The sequence below is a fragment of the Dunckerocampus dactyliophorus genome, chromosome 8 (assembly GCF_027744805.1).
Source record: "Dunckerocampus dactyliophorus isolate RoL2022-P2 chromosome 8, RoL_Ddac_1.1, whole genome shotgun sequence".
NCBI classification, from domain to species: Eukaryota; Metazoa; Chordata; class Actinopteri; order Syngnathiformes; family Syngnathidae; genus Dunckerocampus; species Dunckerocampus dactyliophorus.
In genome coordinates this window covers 4,770,370-4,792,054 of record NC_072826.1, presented here as the reverse complement: position 1 = coordinate 4,792,054, position 21,685 = coordinate 4,770,370, and the positions used below count along the sequence as shown (strand labels likewise).

At 40.3% G+C, this 21,685-nt stretch overlaps 2 protein-coding genes across 4 annotated transcripts in view; both read right to left on the bottom strand.

Moving 5' to 3' along the window:
* Window positions 1–9,329, bottom strand: part of bsnb (bassoon (presynaptic cytomatrix protein) b) — an 82,667-nt gene extending 73,338 nt beyond the window's left edge. For all 3 annotated transcript variants that reach the window (XM_054783788.1, XM_054783789.1, XM_054783790.1), the window contains exon 1: window positions 9,002–9,329. In XM_054783788.1, the coding sequence (XP_054639763.1) occupies window positions 9,002–9,183 (182 nt within the window). In that variant the 5' untranslated portion in view covers window positions 9,184–9,329. The remainder of the gene's footprint in view (window positions 1–9,001) is intronic.
* Window positions 9,330–9,895: 566 nt separating this feature from the next.
* bap1 (BRCA1 associated protein-1 (ubiquitin carboxy-terminal hydrolase)) lies at window positions 9,896–21,556 on the bottom strand. The gene is made up of 17 exons (XM_054784469.1): window positions 21,357–21,556; window positions 21,072–21,101; window positions 20,938–20,992; window positions 19,382–19,514; window positions 19,159–19,278; window positions 18,700–18,761; window positions 18,480–18,622; window positions 18,286–18,364; window positions 18,088–18,211; window positions 16,248–16,389; window positions 16,004–16,167; window positions 14,485–14,618; window positions 13,915–14,378; window positions 12,330–12,586; window positions 12,163–12,255; window positions 12,006–12,078; window positions 9,896–10,708 (listed from the first exon to the last, which is right to left on the bottom strand). Exons 1-17 carry the CDS (start codon window positions 21,391–21,393, stop codon window positions 10,575–10,577), a joined length of 2,244 nt encoding a protein of 747 aa, XP_054640444.1. The 5' UTR covers window positions 21,394–21,556; the 3' UTR covers window positions 9,896–10,574.
* Between the last annotated feature and the right edge of the window lie 129 nt (window positions 21,557–21,685).

Below are 21,685 nucleotides of genomic sequence, written 5' to 3'. Positions count from 1 at the left end.
TACTTGTTACAGCAGCAAGACAAGTAAAGAGAACAGTGTAAAGAAAGCATAGTGTCTACAACATGGTTCAGGTGGTGCAGGTGTTGTAGAGCCTGACAGCGGTCAGTATGAAGGACCTGCGGAACCTCTCCTTCTTACACCGTGGGTGTAACAGTCTGGTGCTGAAGGAGCTGCTCAGGGAAACAACAGTGTCATGTAGCGGGTGAGAGGTGTTGTCCATGATGGACGTCAGCTTAGCCAACATCCTTCTCTCCCCCACTTCCTCCACGGAGTCCAGAGGACCGTCCAGGACAGAGCTAGCTCGCCTGATCAGTCTATTTATCCTGCTCCTGTCCCTGTCCGTGCTGCCCCCTCTCCAGCAGCCCACAGCATAGAAGATGGCTGAGGCCACCACAGAGTCATAAAAGGTCTGTAAAAGAGTCCTGCACACACCAAAGGACCTCAGTCTCCTCAGCAGGTGAAGGCGACTCTGGCCCTTTTTGTAGAGGGCGTGGGTGTTGACAGACCAGTCCAGCTTGTTGTTAAGGTGAACACCCAGGAATTTGTAGCTGTCTACCAACTCTATGTCCGCTCCCTGGATGTTCACCGGTGTAAAGTGAGATGTTTTCCTCTGGAAGTTAATGATCATCTCCTTTGTCTTGCTGGTGTTGAGCTGCAGCTGGTTAAGCTCACTCCAGCTGATGACCGTCCCTGATGACCGTCCTGTATTCCAGATCGTTCCCCTCTGAAACACAACCAACGATGGCTGTGTCGTCGGAGAACTTCTGGATGTGACACTGTGTGGAGTTGTGTGTGAAGTCCGAGGTGTAGAGGTAGGTGTATTCATCAACTTGTGCACTCTTTCTGTCCAAACTTTTTCCACTGAGGGCTATTGGACGAAATAGGTCAGGTAACAAAAAGAGGCTCAACATTTTAAACTCTCACTTAAGTGCTCTCAGCAACTTTGCCATTAAATTAACAGTTTTGCAATGTTCTCGGTTCATGTTCTGCTGATTGTTAAAAAACGTTCAGTAAATAAGTTAATAAATAAATTAAGTCATAAAAAAATAGTTATTTGTCATAATTGTAAAAAAAATTGCAGACGCAGCTGCGGCATCACACAGTGGCGGCAATCTGATGCAGCCCACAACCACAGCTTCATAAAATCCTAGAGGAAACCCTGTATTAAGTTAGTTAATATAAGTTTATTCTTGTAAAATTGCAACTTTTTTTTTGTTAGAATGCAACTTTTTTCTTTTATTATTTACATTTTACTCTCATAAAATTGCAGCTGTTTTTTTCAATTCTGTTGTTGTGTTTTTTTTTAATTTTCCAACTATTACAACTTTATTCTTTTTAAATGTTCTTAATATTTCTTAATACTTTCCTAATATTATGACTTTATTGCCACAAGATTAAAACTGTCCAAAAATTCCAACTTAATCTTTAATATTTCAACTTGCTACTGAAATGATGTTATTTTCCCTCTTAATATTACAACGTTATTCTCATGAAATTACGACTTTAACTTGTTAGATGACAACGTTTTTTCTTTTAATATTTTGACTTTCTTTTTGTAAAATTACTACTGATTTTTCCATTTTTGCTGTTTTTAGTTTTCTCGTTAAACGATACTTTTTAGAATGTGCCAAAGTGTATTGTGTGGCTTGTTTGAAGCTGCTTGGCCATGGTGAGGTGTTTCAGTAGAGGAAAAAAAAGGTAGCAGCGAAGCATAGTAAACGTTTTGTTGTCTTTTTCCGTCGGGCCATCGGGCATTGGAGGAATTCTGAAATAAGTACGGAGGATTCCCACTGTCATAACAACTCCCATAGAATATTGTCATGGCCGTCATCTTTAAAGGCATCATTTCGGCCTGCGCGGTCCCAAATAAAGGCAGAAAGAAAGGAATTAAACTATAGAGCGTGTGTTAGCCGCTGTGAGTCACTGCCGATGACTTGGACGGCTGCACAAGTGCGAATCTTTTCAAAGCATCACCGCACTGTTAGGCTTTCAAAGTGACAGGGTGACCATCACTCTGTCTCTGAGACCAGATAAACTGGACGGCAGGATAAAGCTCAAGCTCCTGACCACTGGAAAATATTGTGCGGACACATCACGCCCAAATGTTGCTATTCCACAAATTCAGAAGATGCTTCATATTTCTGATTACATTTCAAAATGCGAGGCGCCGGGAGACTGCAGCAGATGGAGAAAAATCAAGAAAAAACATATTTTTCAAACCTGCTAACCTCACGTCACTCATGTCAGAGGAAAAATAAAAATAAAATCTATTTTTCAGAGAGTAGCGGAGATCCATCCATCCATTTCCTATGCTGCTTATCCTCATTAGGGTCTCAGGGGTGTGGTGGAGCCTATCCCACCTGACTTCAGGCGAGAGGCAGACTGGTCGCCAGCCAATCGCAGGAGTAGGGGAGACTCCAAACATATTCTATACTCTGAGGGGAGGCTGACTGGGCCACTTTGGAAATGATTGGATCCCACTATTGATGAGTAGGCATGGTTTCCTTAAAAGATGATTGATGGGGTTCAGGTTCTCCCACACCAAACTCATCCAATCACACCCCTCCTATGGGAAAAAACTGCTTTCCCAAAACGTTTCCACAAAATTGGAAGCACAGAATTGTCCAAAAAGCTAGGTTCCGATAGAAATAAAGCAGGGGTGTCCAGGGCCCGTTTGTGGCCCTCGGCTGTTTTTTTATTGGCCCGTTAGATATTCTAAAAAATATAATTTAACAAAATTGAAAAAGCAGCAGTAATTTTACAAGAATTAAGTCAAAATATTACAGGTTGTAATCTAGCAAGCAAAGATCGCAATTTTACGAGAAGAATGTAATATATATAATATATAACATACAGTATATTAAAGAAAAAAGACGTTTTTTTTAAGGTGTAATTTTATCAGAAACAAAACAACAAATAGAATTGCACTTTTTTTGAAAATTAGATTACGGAAAAAGTTATGTTAGGCGAATAAAATTGATACAGTATGGGAATAAAGTCCTTATTATGAGAATACAATTTCAAGAAGAAAGTTGGAAATAAAAAAAAAACAGCACAAATGAAAACAAAAAAACAGCTGTAATTTTACAAGAATAAAGTCAAAATATTAAGAGAAAAAAGTTGCATTCCAACGTGAAAAAAGTCGCAATTTTATGATAATAAATTCATAATGTTATGAGGTACAAACAAAGCAAATTAAAGTTGTCATTTTTGGAAAATTAGGTTGGGAAAAAAAAGTTATAATATTAGGGGAATAAAGTCATAATACTACAAAAAGAAAACTGAAAGCTGTCGTCAATTCACTACACATTTTACGGACTATTTTTTTTTATACACAAGACGCTAGTGAGAGTGACAGAGTGATTCTGGTGCATGTTTTTCAAAATAAAGCGCAGTGAAACATTTTTATGATATTTTAAATTGTTTTCAAACTAATTTTGGTCAATTTGTGCGTAAATAATAAGCTACATATGTATCTATATAGCATATGCAGTATATACATTCATACAATATATTACTTAACAATATATTACTTAAAAATAAAAAAGGTGGGTTTTTTTAAAGTCATAATATAATGAGAAACAAACATACAAAACAAATATTGAAAAAAAATTAAAAAAATTTATAATATTATGGCAGTAGAATCCAAATTTTATGGGAATAAAGTCATAATATTATGAGAAGAAAATGCACAAGAATAACGTTGAAATAGTTGGAAAATAAAAACAACCACAATTTTACGAGAATAAACTTGCAATATTATGAATATAAATAATGTCATTTTAGTAGCATGAAGTTGAAATATGAAAGAAAAAATACATTATTTTTTTAAAGTTGTAATATTATGAGAGGCAAACAAACAAAATAAAGTTGTCGTTTTTGGAAAATTAGGTTGGAGAAAAAATTTAGATGAATATTATGGCAGTAAAATGAAAATATTATGGGAAGTCATAATATTATGAGAAGAAAATTTACAAAAATTATTTCAGAAGACAGTTGAAATATTTGGAAAATAAAAAAAAAAAAACAGCAAAAATGGGGGGAGATATAGCAAAGAGTGAAGTTGATACTGATGATAGGCCTTTTCACCTACAGTATATCACAAAGCTGACATGCACTTAAATGCTGGTAAAAGTTTGGACACCAATGACCCCAAGTTGGAGGTGGGTCAAGAACCCATCTCGTGTACATTCTCAGACTTCTTTATCCTCGGGACCAGTTAAGTACACTTACGGTCCTCATCTCTAAACACTACACCAACTTTAATGTGTTTCCCTGCAGGAGAAAGAAAAATGAAAGGAAGTTCTGAAAATATTTCTCCCATCCATCAGCAAACAGGAGTCCACTGAGCAAAACATTGCATTTTTTATTTCCACAAGTTTGATGTGCATTGTTTGACGGATTGCTTTATGACAAAGTGCTTACTGAGAGCTTTGTAAACTGCCACTAGCGTAATGGGAGTCCGTGATGAAACCTTCTATTGTGTGGAAGCAGATAGTCGGATTCTTTGCAATGGTCTCGTCCTCGCGAAGGCGACAATGCGGCTTTGTGAGCGCCACACAACATGGAATGTCCGGTAATCAAGACAACAAGGTGCTGTGTAAAGTGGAGGCAGTTTGATGAAAAACTAATGCATTAGAAAATGATTCTACCAAAAGCACACCAGCATCTTTACACCCACACAAGGTATTGTGTAGGGTTTGAGGAAAGAATGAGCCATTACATCGCTATTAAAAGAATTACTGAATACGACACAATTCTACCTTCTGACCACTGGGGGCACTCTACTAAATACAGGACCAGTATTAATGCCAATACAGCGTTTTTACAATAATAGGCCGTAATAATTCACAAATATGTCATCATACAGGTCAAATTTACAGCATACATGTACCACTGTTAGAAAGACCATCATTTTTACCCACAGGCAATCAGGCTTCTCAACTAAGCACTCACACACGCCGCACGCAACACACGCACACACTCATAGCACTTTATTTATTTATTTATTTATTTAATTATTTGTATTAATATCTCTTCTGTTGTTTTTGCTTAATTTATTGGTATTAATGTTTCTTCTGTTCTTATTCATTTTCTTGTGTTTTCTTTCTTTCTTTTTTTGGGAGAATGAACATAACAAGAATTTCATTGCATAGCAGAACTACCTGTTTTACTGTGCATATGACAATAAAACTCTTGAATCTTGAATTTTTACGTGTGGGACTTGTTGATGGTAAGTGTAAGTGTAATGTTGGTGGTAAGTGTGTTGTCGGCTTACAGTTTTGATAAACGATAATTATTAAAACATTTTTGGCAAAAGATGACGTGCTTTTCACTGGCGTGAATGCTTGAAGGAGCTTTAACTGTTGTTTTATGGCGGAGATGACTGGGATATTTGGGAGCATACTGTTATGTCTGCTTGACTCAGCACTCTTTAATCAAAATAGTTCCATTTGGCACTGGGCACTTCCTCAACCATCTGCAGTCTAAAATTATCCACAACAATTTTGGAAGCGTGGAAATTTAAAGTATTAGTCCCAAATTTAAAAAATAAAAACACAAGCTGCACAAGCTTGGCTATTACATAACATGTTTTGATGTAGTTGCCATACATCTATCCTCCGTGCTGCCATATTGTTATGAATAATAACGATAGCTTTTGCATTATTTCTTGGAGTTGTGACTGCCATTTGGCTCATGTAGAGTGCGTTCATTGCTAGAGGTGAATTAGTTATGAGGGCGCGCAGTGTCTGAGAATATGACTGCATCCATTATTGTGGTTCTGGGACTATTATTGGGGACATCAATAATACGGTGGACACTTCATGAGGCACAGTCTACAAAAGCTGTATCACAAAATTCTGCCTTTATAAAGATAATGAAGCTCCATTCATGGTTTAAAGGAAAAGTGCACTATTTTTGGAATTTTGTCCATCATCCACAATCCTCATTTGAGACATGAACACGCATCTTTCTCTTTTCTGCGCTTTCTAAAGATATAAAAACAGGTAAAAAGAGGCAGGTAGTTAATGCACGTAATGGGACACACCTATTCCGCCTAGAAAGGCCACTATTATAACAGCTCCAAAAAGCTCCAACAAGGTTTTATGGTTTTGTATCCATGCTGTGAGCATGTAGTAACAGCTACATTCATGATAACATGGAATACTTACAGTATTTTGCTCATTTGAAGCATTAGCATAAACTCATGGTTTAATGGCTTGTAATGTAAACAAACACGTATTGGCACTACATGTTGCACCTTAAAACATGACAAAATATACTAATATAGCATTTAAGTGAAAACATTGTACCCTGGGATGTTCCACTTCCATCACGTTCTATTATATTTTTTAAAAATGATTGCTCAACAGAAAAGTGTTTTTGTCTTCTTTTCAATAAAGATATTTCAAAATAACATTAAAACAACAAATAAAAATGTAAGAGCTGTAATTATGATACTGTGAAACAGTCAAACTGTGGTATATTTGCCCAAGGTTGCCATACCGTCAGAATCTCATAGCAGTCCATGCCTATTGGACACTTTTGGGGACTAACATGACAGCACGTATCGCTCTTCTCAACGAGTAGCTGCTGTGCCCCACTCCGCCATCTAATAGCAGTCACAGGCGGCGCCGTCTTGCTTGTGACATTAAAAAAAAAACACAAAAAGAAGCAACAGAAGAAAGTTCATTTGCTCACTTTTTGTCTCCCACAGCATCCGTAAATATTACATGCACGCGCGTCATGTCCAGTTATGTAAAATGGACGACGACATCATCGAGCAGGCCCACCCTACACCACAAATAGATTGGGGTCCTGTGGCAACCACTGATAATAAAATACTAGAAACAGCCTGGCGGTTGACGACTGCAAAGTACAAGCCCAATAACATTGTGCAACTGAGCATTGTGGTCTTTGTAAAAGGCAGATGTTGTTTTACAGCTCTTTTAGTGGATCTCATTGCATTGTGCAAAGGTACATAACGACATTCTAAGTGAGTGCAAGTCAAACAAGGCAATAATTGAGCATAATAATAGCAGCTGGTGATTAGGCAACCTGTTGTAAATAACTGTATCCCCTTGCACATCCTACTGTAAATACTGCCAATTACTGTTAGTTTCTGCAATATGAAAAGATCTCACCTCTGAGCTCGGTGGCATATAATGCATTCCGTCTGTATGTACCGTGTTGCAAACCCAACTATGATATTCTGAGGTATTCTCTTTTTCTCCTCTCTCTCGCTCTCTGCAGACTCACTCTCAGCTCTCATCTCATTGTAAGAGTGGCCTATGGCTGGATACTGAAGAGAAAACAAGCCCACCGAGTCGTATAGGCGAGTCGACACAAATGTACCAAAAGCTCACGTTGCCCCTCACTTAGTGTAACGACACCACTGGCAACATCTTGTATGGATGCGGATGCAGCCGGCTGATGTGTGTAATTAGGTTTTGTCATGTCTTGTAAGGCTTATCAAATATCCACACAAACTACCCACAGCAGGGGTCATCAACTACATTTGTCAGTTTTTCTACGCAGACACTGTTAAGGCCAGATGCTATCGTAAAATAGAATCCATTTTGTACCGTACAGTAGGTAACATAGCAGGGGTGTCACGAGACACTCAGTTCCCGAGACGAGACGATATACGAGATTGGGTCTACGGGAACAGGACGAGATATTACTTTTAAGAAAAGCACAATGAAAAACAGATATATTGCAGTCTACTAGGGGTGTCGCAAGATCTCACGAGATTAAAACGTGACAAGATTTCTCGTTCAGAAAAAAAATGTCTTGTGGGCACTAGGGGATTATATAATAAATAAATGAATTAATCACACAATAAATGAAAATGAACTGGATAATTTTGCCGGCCTCAATGTGCATGCGTGTCTGTTTTCCTCGTCTCTCGCCTCCAAACAGGCAGGAAGAGGTTTCACTCTGTGCATTGCTTTCAGCACCTTGGCACGTTTGTTCCATAGAACAACGGTCTGACCAGAGTGATCCCTTTTTTCAGTCATACAGTCTCTTTGTCTCGGTGGGTGGAGGCGGGGCCGCTAGCATACACACAGAGTGCAGAAGAGTGTAACGTTGTACAAATGACTTTAGTAGCTTGCAATACGTTTTTTCATTGTACTTTTATTAAAAGTAAAGTTAAAATCCTGTCTCGTTCTCTTAGACCCAATCTCGTATATCATCTCGTCTCGTGAACTGAGTGTCTTGTGACACCCCTACAATCTACTAGTATAATTACAGCAAAAGCGTTGAGATGATTCACTTGTTAGGTAATAATAATGCCATCGGAGGATTTTAAGGACTTTATTTAGCTCAGGAAATAGGAGAATTTTCTCTTATTCACACTTGTTAGTAGATGATACACATTTATGTTTAAAGTTGTTTTTTTAAAACGTATACTTTAAAAAAAATTGTCAGTGCAGTACCAGGATGTGGAGGTTCCCAATGAATGGATTTTCACCCCTGCTGATGAACAATTCCCACTGGCTGCCTCCCATCTGATCATCTCACAATGATGCTATCAGACTTGTATATTTGTCATCCTTGCGGTGGAGCACGAGGATCCAGACATGTTCTCGGAATGACTTGGACATGTTGTGCTGAATGATGTCAAGGTGTGTTAGGGGAAATGGATCGGTACTATTATTTCTGAGATCACCTGCACGCAGTTCCTCCATTCATGATAGTATAGTGAAGCCTGAGGACAAGCATCGTGGAAAGGGGCGTAGAAATCCCCCTGCGAATTGACGTGCGTTTACGTTGTATTGATTTGCAAATGAGTTAGCAATGACTAGCAAGCCCGTGTTGCTGTTAAGAAGAATTTGGTGTCAAAATGGGTGGCGAATTGTGTTGACAAGGATATTGAAATAAATAATTAAGCACCCATTCATGTCCACGCAGTCGCTCGGTGCTACATTGACGCTCCACGCACGCCACCCCGCGCCTGCCTCGTTTCCGGCCGGAGCGTCGTCGCGAGAGCGGCTACCTGTTAATCCCCGGGCCGACTCCAGCGCCACTTCCTCCGGCAGGCGCTCCATTGCTCGGCTTGATGAGCTGTCCAGCGTCCGGCGGTGCTGAAATGGAAGCCGGAGCCCCCGCTGCAGGGACGGCGCAGGGGCCGCCTTGTCCAGCCTGTCCCTCCCCTTCCATGCTCGCCTCGTTCCCCATCGTGTCGGGAAAAGGTTTCGGAGGGAGAGAAAGGATGTCGTAGACGGTTCTTCAGCCGCGGGAAGAACTCGTAGAAAAGTCAGCGCTGCTCCCCTTCCGCCATCATCGCCTACAATTCAGCATCCCGCACCGAGCAGGCGCGCTGGCGGAAGAGGACGCGGGGCCGCGCTGACGCAATGGGTGGGAACGTGAGTGCCTCGTACGTGCGCGTTCTCGCCGCTGGCTTATTTTAGGCCACACGCAAATAACTCTTGATCCCTCTGTGGCACATGAGCGGAGTCCACCGGGACTCCCCCTTACGCACTATTTATTTATTCATTCATGCAAACGTTGCCTACAATGTCGTGATCTAACCATTAAAACATGTTTATTTAGAATATTTCAGTAAACAAGTAAACAAATGCGTCGCTGGGAGGAATTTTATTATGCTTTCAGCTCTCACTCCCACATCATGAGTTGTGATTATACAAGAGTATAATTATGAAATTTGCCGGGGGGGGGGGTATTTTTGTAGATTTTGTAAAAAAGTAAAATAAATAAATGAATAAAAACTTTATGTATTTAAAGGAAAAGTGCACTTTATTTGGAATTTTGCCCTCATCCACAGTCCTTATGTGAGGCATGAACACACGTCTTTCTCTTTTCTGTGCGTAGATATAAAAACAGGCAGGTAATTAATGGATGTGACAGCAATTGAAAAAAAGAACAGAAATACTGGTTCAATTGACTTTATTGTAGTATGAAACGGCAAGCACAATAGCATTAACAAGGGAGCTCAGGGAGTTGAGAGCTCCTGCTGAGCCGAGTAACATATAAATATGTACAAGACACACACATACACACATGCTAATTAATTATCACTCCATTCTGAGATCTTTTTTTTTTAAGTACAAAAATAACACAAGAGTGTTGAGAATTGTGTTTGTCTTTAGTTTAAAACACTCCACGAGGAATGTCATTTTAAAAATAAATGACGCGTTGGATAGGGTATTACCCACCAGTAGTCTAACTTTTGGTTAGCAGAATTGTAATTGTATGACACATCGACACTACAGAATCCATAATTGGGGTAAATATATCGGACTGCACTGATGGAAGAGTGTTGAGAAGCTTCAAAGAGCACTAAAAACGTTTTGAGACCAAAAGAGAATTCAAGTTCACAGAGGATGTTTCCTTTTTTCCATATTTACAAAGTGTAAATAGCAGTACAGAACAAGACTAAAAAGGAATTACATGAATACCCAAATGATAAAAGACCTGAACACACAAGTGGTTCAGCTTTGTGAAGAGGATGAACGCCACAATGAACTGGCTGCACGTGACAAGGTTCACAAATGAGGCGACTGCTTGGTCCTTACAGGCAGAATAGACTCTGAGAAGATTGTTTGCAATTACTGGCGCTTGGCCTTATAGGGTCGGGAGCGTTTCCTGCGATCAGGCTTCCTCTGTTTGTGCAGGCGGCCGATGCTCACTCCCTGCCGACGACGCACTGAAATGTTCTGCTCCACGAGGCTGGCCAGCATCCCTGCACAGGTCGACCAGTTTGGAATGAATATTCAGTATAGAACAGAAAGAAGTGCTGACATACAAGGTGTAGAGAAGTGTAGAACATATTGAAAATGTGATGTGGAGGATGCAAAGCACAAAAAGGAGAGCCGCAACATTACAGGTGTCACAAGATCTCGTGAGATTAAAAACGTTTTGTTCAGAACTAAACTTTCTTGCGATAATAAATTAATTAATTAATCGCACAATAAATGAACTGGATCATTTTGCTGGCCTCCATGTATTGCCATGTGCATGCGTGTCTGTTTTCCTCGTCTCTCGCCTCCGAACAGGCAGGAAGAGAGTTCACTCTGTGCATTGCTTTCAGCACCTACACGCTTCCTAGGACTACAGAGAAGAGAGTGAGACCTCGTCAGTCATACGATTGCATTTTCTCTGTGGGGGGAGAAGAGGTCACCAGTATACACACAGCAAAAGAGTGGAGCCTCGTCAGGAGCAATATAAGGTAACGTTGTAGAAGTTAGGAGGGAAAAAGGTGCTTGCAAAGCCAAATGCCACAGCCCCCGTGTGGGAATGTTTACAATGAGGAAGGTGAGCCTATCAACACCAACAAGCCAGCATACAGAAAGTTACTTATTCGAAAGTGGGAGCAACACAACAAACTTGCCCACCTCAGACATATCCACTCAACCCAGTTTTCCCACCTGGGGAAAAAACTACACATGGAGATGCAGAGCCTTCGTTCTGACAACAAACACTCACTGAGACGTTTGGTCAGCAAGGTAAATACAAACGGAACAGTGCAAAATGGTGTGCGCTCTCAGAAAGTGGTGGCAAAAGAAATGCTGCTCTTTAATACAGTTGAAAAGCCAGCATTTCAGGAAATGCTGCAAAGGTTTGACAGACAGTACAGATTTCCTGTGGGAAAATAAATACGTCACAAACGCCAATTCTGCAACTTTACAAAGTGAAAGATTAAAAAAAATTGCATTATTATGAAATATTATTATTTATTATTATAAAAAGTGGTTTATTTGGTCTAAAAAATGTTGAGAATAATATAGTTTAATGTCGATTTGTTCTCCAATAAACATTTCAAAACACACCTGCATTGTTTTGTGACTCGGTTAAATAAAAAAAAAAGTTTGTTTACCTAGTCATAATTTTTCATTGTCCTCTTCTTAAAATTAGTGTTAAAATCTCGCCTCATTCTCATGAACCCAGTCGCGTCTCGTCTCATCACGAGAGTTAGGTGACACCCCTACTCAACTTACATCATGAAGACAGTAACCAAGAGTAGATGCTACAGTATTTACCTTCTTGGGCCAGCATTGATATAAAGGTGCAGATGAACTCATCATAGTTATGGGTCCTTCGCTGATCATCAATCTGCACAAAAGAAGACAAAAGATTGTTGTGAAAATCCGATATGACAGTGTAAATTATGCTCAGGTTTGAGTATATTCAACCCACTTTGTATTTTTTTCTCTTTTCTACTTCCTCCTTTAGATACACCTCATAGTTGGCGATGTCGGCCTCGACGCACTTGAGCAGTGCAAGCAACTCCTGCAAAAGACAGAAGAGTTTCTTAATTATGTTACTCAGCTTTACACACAAGGCAGAAATAGAAGTTGGCTTACTTTGGGTGAGTACTTATCCCCTAAGGGCTTGCTGTCTGCTGTGGGCTCCGTGGCGTTGAGCTTTTCCTTGCAGGGTTTCTCTTCTTCCCCATCTTTGCTCTCCTCCTCCTCTTTTTCTTTCTTCACCTCCACAGATGGTCCTTTGTCCTTCCCGTTCGCCGCTTCCTTCTCCGCTGCAACAACGGCCTCTTGCTCTTTGTCCTTTATCTTCTCTGGAGTGCAGGGTGGCTTAGCACCAGAATCTGCAGCCAAATCCACTGCACATGCAAAAGATGACATAAAAACACCTGGTGAAATACATCACTATGACATGGACAACAGTACACCCTCACATCTTTTTATTAGACTATATATTCTCAAGGGACAATACTATAAGAAATGGAACTTGGATATACTTTTGAGTAGTCAGTGTACAGCTTGTATAGCAGTATAGATGAATCGACATGCCGTCATTATAGTCTAAGTAGCTGGCAAGTGAATAGCAAGATTTTCTGCAGGTGTCTTGCCTATGTAACGGATGCCCGCTGGTGTGGCTGTGCGAAAATACGCTGGTAAACCTCACTCCCTGACGTGCCTGTCAATATTCTCGTTCATCCAGGTCTTTGTATTCTCAGGGCACTCAATGGACCACAACTGGGGCCACATCTATAAAAATGTGCGTGAAATTCTGACTACTACTACAACTAAGTCTGCGTAGGACAGAAACCCAAAATGTGCGTACGGACAAAAATATTCAGAGTTATAAAATGTGGTGTATGCACACATTCACGCAATTTGTGGTTGATAGATTCCACCTTGAGTAGACGCGTTCGTACGCAACGCCGCTCCAAGTCACGCCCTTCCCATGCCTCCGATTCACCATAGAGGGTGAATGCAAAGTGACCTCCATGTTTAAAGACCCTTGATTGCATCATTAGCATGGCCGCTGTCATTCTCAATCACTGCTGGTGGGAAGACGCCGAGGACGAAGAAGCAGACTTTCACGGAAATTGAGGAGGAAATACTGGAAACCACAGCAGTGGTATAACCAATAAAACAAAGTAGGACGGCGCTAGTCCTAGCTCACTCCCTGATGCACTTATCGCTACGCCACGTGTGTGACACCTACAGTGCAGTCAAGCACGGTGGTGGTAGCATCATAGTCTTGAGGCTGCATGAGTGCTGCCAGGCATGGGGAGCTGCAGTTAATTGAAGGAATCATGGGAATCTTGGGAAACAGTTTTCCAACGTGATAAGGAGGCCAAACACACCTCCAAGATGACAAACGAGGAAGCTGAAGATGATGGAGCGGTATGTCAATTGAGCACCTGCGGGGCATCCTCAAGCGCAAGGAAGGAAGGAAGGAATGTGGAGGAGCGCACAAGCTAGTCTGCCATCCACTGGCTCCACCAGTGATGTCATCATCAATCTATACTACCATACAAGCTGTACACTAACTATAATTGTATGTTACATCCAAGACTCATTTCATAAGGTAAGAAGATATAATAACGTAGCTGCACTGTGGGTGAAGGGTGAACTCCCTTCTTTCTGTATATTTTAACCACATATTTTGACCACATTTGTGAGCAACTCGAACACTCACCAGATGGCGGAAGAGCATAGATGACCCCATCCTCCTGTAGGTGTAGCAGGGCCACAGTGACAGACGGGCCCAGTTCTCTTACGGCACGATTATGTCGGGAGTCTAGCCTCAGCAGCTCGTCTTCTCCGAACAGCACACGCGACAGATGGGATGCTACGGGACTAGACGGACGTGTGGCGGCCTGCGAGCGTGCGGGTGAGCGAAGCGGCGAGTTGAAGGCACTGCCAATCTCCGAGGCCGTGTCGGTGCTCTCGTTGCTGGGTGTGGGCGACGGCTGCGAAGCGGACGTGATGCAGATGCCTCCGGTGCGGCCCTCCGTGCGCACAGAGAGTGGTGTGTTCAGGGCATCTTTTCTTTGGGCCTCCTTCTTGAGTTTCTCAGCCAAGACAGTGAGGGCTATCTGGCTTTCCATTCCTGTTACCACCCTTCCTGGTCGTGATCGCAGACTCGCTTTCCGTCTGAACCTTGAAAAGAAAAACAGTGCATCTACGAATGATGTAAATCAAGGTGATAGATAAAGTGCCCTTTAGTGTTGCTGGCAAGCAGAGGAAGACACATCATGGAACTAACCTGGTCGACATGCCTGCAGATCCAGTAACTTCCTCCTCCTCGTCTTCATAGTCATCTTCATCGTCAGAAAACGCTGGTTGTGGAGGCCCTGGCACTCGGGAACGACCAACACCGGCAGCTAGATCCTCCTCTTCCTGTCAAACAATCTTTATTAATCCCTCGGTGAGAAGTTCAGACACCACAATTTGACTTTCAGTGTTTCGAGGAGCCCATATCAAATGTTCTTTTAGAACGCAGGTGTCAAACTCAAGGCCCGAGGGCTGGATTCAGCCGCCAATTTTATGTAACCCGCAAAAGCCTGGGAATAAACATATAACAGACACTTATTTTATTTTATTATTTTAGTAAAAAATAAATTGCTGATATATTGTAATTGTATTATTGTTTTTTTTAACTTTTTTAATATACTTACATGATGATTATTATTTTAATAGTATTGTAAAAAATATTTATATATTTTTTTTACTTATTTAATCAAATCTAAATCTAATCAAAAAAGACACTTCATCTTCTTTTTTTGTTGCCAAATTCAATTTAAAATAATTTTTTATTAATAATTACTATAATAAATGATTATTTATAAACTTTTGTAATTGTATTATTTCATTTTTATTATTACAATTTTTCTTAAATATATATTTTTTACTTTTTTAATATAGTTACTTTTTATTTGAGGTATTATTTCTTTTTTCGTATTTAAATATTTATATTAAGTAAAAAGACACTCTTGCTAAATGTATTTGCTGTCAATTTAGACAAAAAAGTTATTTTTTGGTGCCAAATTCAATTTAACGTTATTTTTTATTATTTATTAGTGAATAATTACAATAATAATTATTATTTGTAAAATGATTATTATTAGAATGATACAATAGTTGTATACTCATATTTGCGCTTGGTACCTTGACTTGTAAGTTTGTCGGTAAAACAATACAAAGTGAAAATGATAATAATGAATGAAATGTGTCATAATCTCATGAAACAATTCTACATGAATATGGTTTCACAGTTACAGGTGGCACTCTGAGGGCAACCAGAACTGTGATGTGGCCCACGGTGAAAAGGAGTTTGACGCCCTTGTTTTACAGTAAGACCATAAGACGACAGGTAACTATTTGAATTAACTAAAAAATATTGACGTTATTATAGTGTTCTTAATGATTGTTTAACACACATAGTTTAATAGTTTAAATATCATTTTTATGTTGCATCTAATGTGAATAGTGTATTTTGTTATACTGTGGTCAAAAGCATTTCTAAGTGGAGCGCAGAGCTTTGTTGTGTCCTGTAGGTGGCGGTAATGTCTGCTGTGTTCCCTGGACAACCATAAACGCTCATCAATTTCCTGTATCCGCCATTCCTTGAAGCATGCTTCATCCACCCACAAAGATGTACTGGTAAGGTTACATGAGAAGAGCTGAAGCTTGATGCAGAACAGTAATATTTGCTAGTTCTTCATCATACCTTTCATTACGGCAGGTGTATACACATACGATTCCAGAGCCGTGGCACCCCTCACCTGCATTGGGGACTTGGCGTAGTTGTGGTTGTCGAGGAAGGCGGGCAGGCGTTGAACGACAGGGTTGGCGACGTGCTGTGATGCTCCTCCGGGTGCTTTTCCAGTGACCTTAGCGTTTCCTGAAGGGGCGTCTTTAGATTGACCTCCGGACTCATCCATGGCATCTAAAACCAGTAAGTTTAGAGCCAAAATAGAATACACAGAAATAGTCTGTAACAGTTTACAAAAACAGAGGTATAAGCACCAGAGGAAGCTGGGCCAGCCCCTTGGGATGCTGCAGGCGCCGCATCGGCTTCTTTCTTGATTGAATTGCCGTTGCCTTCATGCGTGGAAGAATCCTGCTGCTTCTTGTCATGGACATGCTCGGGCTGTGTGAGTCGGATCATCTGTAGATTTAAAAAATGTCATTACTTCCTCGAACAAAATGTACTTTAGATTGAGAGGTCCAAGGGACAAGGGAGAGCAAAGTTCAAGGACCTTGCAACCCTTTAGAAAAGGTCAATATTGTACCCCTCCACTCCTCTCGGTGTTCATAATGTGTATTACAAAATGTTTGACTCGTTCCAAACTAAAATGTCAAAAGGAAACTCTCTAATGTGCATTAAGTTACAGTAGTTTCTTTGTTGTGCCACATCCCTCCACAGAGTTTTGTTGAAATGGATTACATAGATTCTGACTACAGCTGGTAACGTACAGTTAAAGACACATTCTGGCCAGGGTTATAGTGAATTTTTATTTAGTACATGGATATATTGTAGCTACATATAACACAAGGAAGTGGCAAAAGATCGTCAGTAGTTCAGAGAAATGCAAAAAAGCGCATTAAAGATGCTAAAACCAATCCAATGTAGGTCAACGTATGCTAAGCTATTGGAACAAAACATCAGAGAATTTATGGGGTACAATCATCCCTCGCTGATCACGGTTCAAAGATCGTTCCCTCACTCTACTGCGTTTTTTCAAACAATATTTTCAAACAATGTCAATAATTACTAAATGATGACTGTTTTGTGATTGACTATGGCCAATTATTAGTCAAAAAAATATAAAAAAACAAGTCATGTGTAGTGTTGTGGTCACTAGACATCAGAACAATGATGAAACATTAGCTTACATTACATTACCTTCACACTGCATGTCGTCAGCTATGGCATGGACGACATGATAGAGTGGAAAAAAGTCCCCCCATTCCGTGTGGAAGTGGTACATTTTTAGGTTCTTACTTCTCCACTCCATTTGAAACCCTTTCTTAAGTTTAGAAGAAATAAACTGGAGGCTAACTACAGGGTGAGTCATAAGTTTCCATACATAAGAAAATTTATAATGTATATTTTTTAGGTTTCAGATCAAATCCCCAGATCTCTCCCATCATAATCATCTCAAGTATGACCAGCATAACTTATGTGTGTATATGTGTTTTCAAAACAATGGTAGTCATACAGAGCACATTATATAAACAAACAAATAGATTGTCTAACCTGAATGATTTATTTTTCCTATGTATGGAAACGTATGGCCCACCCTGTAGTTAGCTCGCTAGCATGGCCGTCTCGTGTCCCTGTAGTGATCCTGTAGCCTACGGATTAGCAATGCGGCGTAAACAAAAATAATATGAGTGTAAAGGTGACTGTAGGGGTGTTATTTCATGTCTACGGGGCTCTAATAATGGTAAAGATTGTATTTAGAAAGCCATACATAGGTGTTCTATGCTCTAACTACAAACATTTTCAGTTTATTAACATAGAATCCTACTTTGCGGAAATTCACTTATCGCGGTGGGGTCAGAAATCAATTAAATGCTATAAACGAGGGACGACTGTAGTATTGTCAAGAGGAAGATGAGAGACACCAGGTCAAAAAATGCAGATGCTGCAAAAGCAACCTGAGCAGTGCCACTGGGTGATTGCCTTCATTCGCTGCATTGATGCAGTAATTTATGTAAAACAAAACCTAAAAGGTTCCATAAGCCTGACATTTCTGTTCAAAATATCATTTTTATTCTATTTTTTGTTAAGCTGTACCTGTATCGATAAACCCATAAGCAAAGGTAAGAATCGTATCGTCTGGTAATTACACAGCCTGACCTTCTGTAGACCCTCCAGAATTGTCTGTCGGTTCTTCTTTAACACCTCCAGTTTGGACTCGTATTTTATCCTGCGGTCCGGCACCACTGCCATCAAGTTGAAGCGGATGTCGTGATACGGCTCGCTAAGAACAAAAGGAGCCGAATCGTGAGGGAGAAGCCGGGAGAAGATATTCGGGGTGACTGCTTCAACACTCACCCAGCAGTGGCCAAGCCAATCCTCTCCATGATGACCCGCCGAGCTTTATCCGTCCATTCCTCTTCTTCTCCCCACGGCCCTAACGCAGTTCAAACAACAGAATTGTCAAGAATTGTCAAGACTCATCTCAGGCATCCAATGGACCAAAATGCCAGGCGGTGAGCAAATGCATGTACAAAAGCCTCTAATCTCACCATGGTCAATAGGGTAAGCCTTAAGGCCATCAAGCTCAAAGAGGCGATCTTTGATGGGCACATAGCTGACAAAGTGGAAGGCCTCCATGGTTCGCACTGCACTGATCCCATTCTGTTTCTCGGGCAGGTGTCGAGGCTCCGGCCTCCATAGAAACACAGAGAGCTCTCAAGAAAAAGAAGCAAACAGGGAAGGAAGCAGGGAAACCTCGCAGTAACCTACCTGGCATGGCTGTTGTGTGCTCTGGCCAGCTCTGGGGCATTTCCTATTGCATAACCTTTACTCTGGAAAAAGCAGATTTACAAGTTAGATCTCGTCTTATTATGCAAAAGTGGCTTTTTAATGATGCTCCAGCAGTGATGTGTGTCCCTCCAGCCTGTTTATCAGCACCGAATGTGAGAAAAATCTATCATCTTCCTGAATTGTTTGATCCACTTTTGAGAGGAGAGCACAACGCTACCACCACACACACTTTAGCTTATCTCCCTCAAACGGTTGCTATTAAAGTAGCAAAGAAAAAACCCTCCTTTCTCATAGACAGGATACCATATCTTAACAATGATGTGCGATACACTGATTTCCTTTTCGATCCGATACTGACTAAAATTCAGGTTGGTATCGATTAGATTTGTCTTTTAAAAGACAATGGGCGTACAGCACTTATGATCCCGCAAACATTACCTCCGGACTGAAGCCTTTTGTGAAAGCTTTCATGCGACTAAGGGTGGTGCCCAGCTCGACACCGCTGCAGTTCAGAAGCACGCTCAGCAAGGCATGGGTGGCGCACGAATTTGGTATCAGCTAGAGAAAACACAAAATATATATATGAAAACATGCACATGAGACATCACTACAGGGTTTTATTGCCTAATGAAATGTGATGTGGTGTTTTTAGGTGCTTTACCTGATGTGCAAAAAACATATCGTTAACTATCTCCTCATCGATGACAGAGGTCTCATCCACCAAAGTGTTCACTTTCCTCCTGGATCGACGCTCCTCAATCCACTTGAACAGGAAGATGAAGCCATAGACTGGGCTGGGAAACAAAATCAAGCAAATTCATGGGGAGGGTGTGATATGATATAATATAATAATATATAATAATAATTAATGGGATATAATTATTTCCGAAATGTGAAAACTCATTATATATATATATATTTATATATATATATATATATATATATAACATTTTTCCACTTACATAATGATTTGGAATGCTTGAGAAAGTGGACTGGAAAGCATAGCTCTCCTTGACAACATGGTCGCCTATTAACAAGTATATTACACAACACAGCAGCAACAGAACCAATGTTGTAATCGTGACAAGAAGCAAACTGCTCCGGCAGCACTGATGACACTGATGAGTATTGCATTGTAAACAACAGTACAGTAATCCTCCGTTTATGGCCATTCCTTGGTTGCAGACCCGACCGCGATAAGTGAATTTGTGCAAAGTAGGATTCAGTATTAGTAAATTCAATATTTTTGTAGTTAAGGCATAGAAAACCCATTTACAATCTTGTAAATACGCTGTTTAACATTATTAGAGCCCTCAAGACATAAAATAACACCTCATATCGTAACCTTTACATTTGTATTACCCAATATAGTGAATACAATCAGAGAACATAGGACATATTAGACATAAAAAGATAACATAGACTCACACATTAGCAGTTCCTTGTTGTTTTTTGTGGACAGCGTACTTCCTTGGGGCTTTAAATTGCTTTACACTCGTATTAGCCAATGTAGTAGACAGAATAAGAGTAAATAAGACATGTAAGACGTAAAATAAAACTCCTGGTCAAGCAGTGTCACAGTAAACGTGTTCCCAAGGGAACCTTAGTGAGGAGTCTAGTGCCCGTCTCACCGAACACCGACACCTAGCGGCCAATGTAGAATACAACATTCACAATTACAATGCTTCTTCTGCCTTGTATTTGTATTTCAGTTCATTTAGCTAGATCATTTAGCCATTTTTATGCTTGAAAATGCTTCATTTAGGCCAAGAATATGTACAATTTGGTTAAATGTGCATATATTTTACGCATAATAAGGCCTATTCAACCACAAAACAGTGCTCATTTCTAAACGCGACATAGCGAGGGACTGATAATCGAACCGTGATATTGCGAGGGATTACTCTACTGTACGTGTAACGTGTAAGTGTAACAATGCGTAAGTTTCAAACCAACAGCTAAGTAGCACAAATTACATTTTAAAGCACATGCAGAGGTAGATAAAACTGCTGGATGCTGGCCATCAGGATGTTTTTTGACAAATGAGAGACCGTGGTGGTTATTTACTTTTGTTGACCACTCCCCCGGCAACTAATGGGAGACTCAGCAGTTAACTGAATAGATGCATTAATTGGAGAATTTACAGTATAATTTTAGCATCCATTTGGACATAAATTACTACTGCACAGTTTGCTCAGCAGACATATTCACCAGTACCTTTGACACTTGCTTTGAAGGTCATATATTTCCTCCACTTGTACACCTTTGATTCCTGCAGGAAACAGTGTTGGACCTTAGCAGTAAAAGTCGCCACTTCTATTGTGTATTCAAAGGAAGGTACGTCTACTCACCAAAATCTTCAACCAGCAAAGTGAACAATCCTGTAAGCAGTTAATAATGTATTATATTTTCATTAAAAAAAAACATTGTTTATCGACATAACACACAACGGCAAAGAAAGGTACCAAGCAAAGTAGCCAATCTTGAGACAAAATGATGGCGCATAAGCAACCTCGATTAGGCCATAAATATATCTTAGATTAACAGCTGCAGTGAACAAACTGTATCTCTGTATAGGCTATAGTTTATATTCATATGTGTACCTGAATATGTGAGAAAATGTCGAAATATCTTACCTGGGTCGCTCTCTAGCTCCAGCCACCCTTTGTTCATTTTTGCTTTTGCACACAGCCGACTAACATTTAGGATGTTTTCTTGTCCATGTCCACATAAGTAGAAGTACTACACTTACACGTATTATCCATTCACGACACAATTGAGATGAGCTGAAGATAAACACAAAAGACAAGACTTGGACGCTTACAATTTACGTCATCGGACCTCGACGGACGGTCTCACACAAAAACACTTCTACTTGCATACTCATAGAGCCCGAAAAGACGAAAACGACATAATATACACACCAGCACTATTTAGGGGAAATGTACATTTGATTTGATGAATA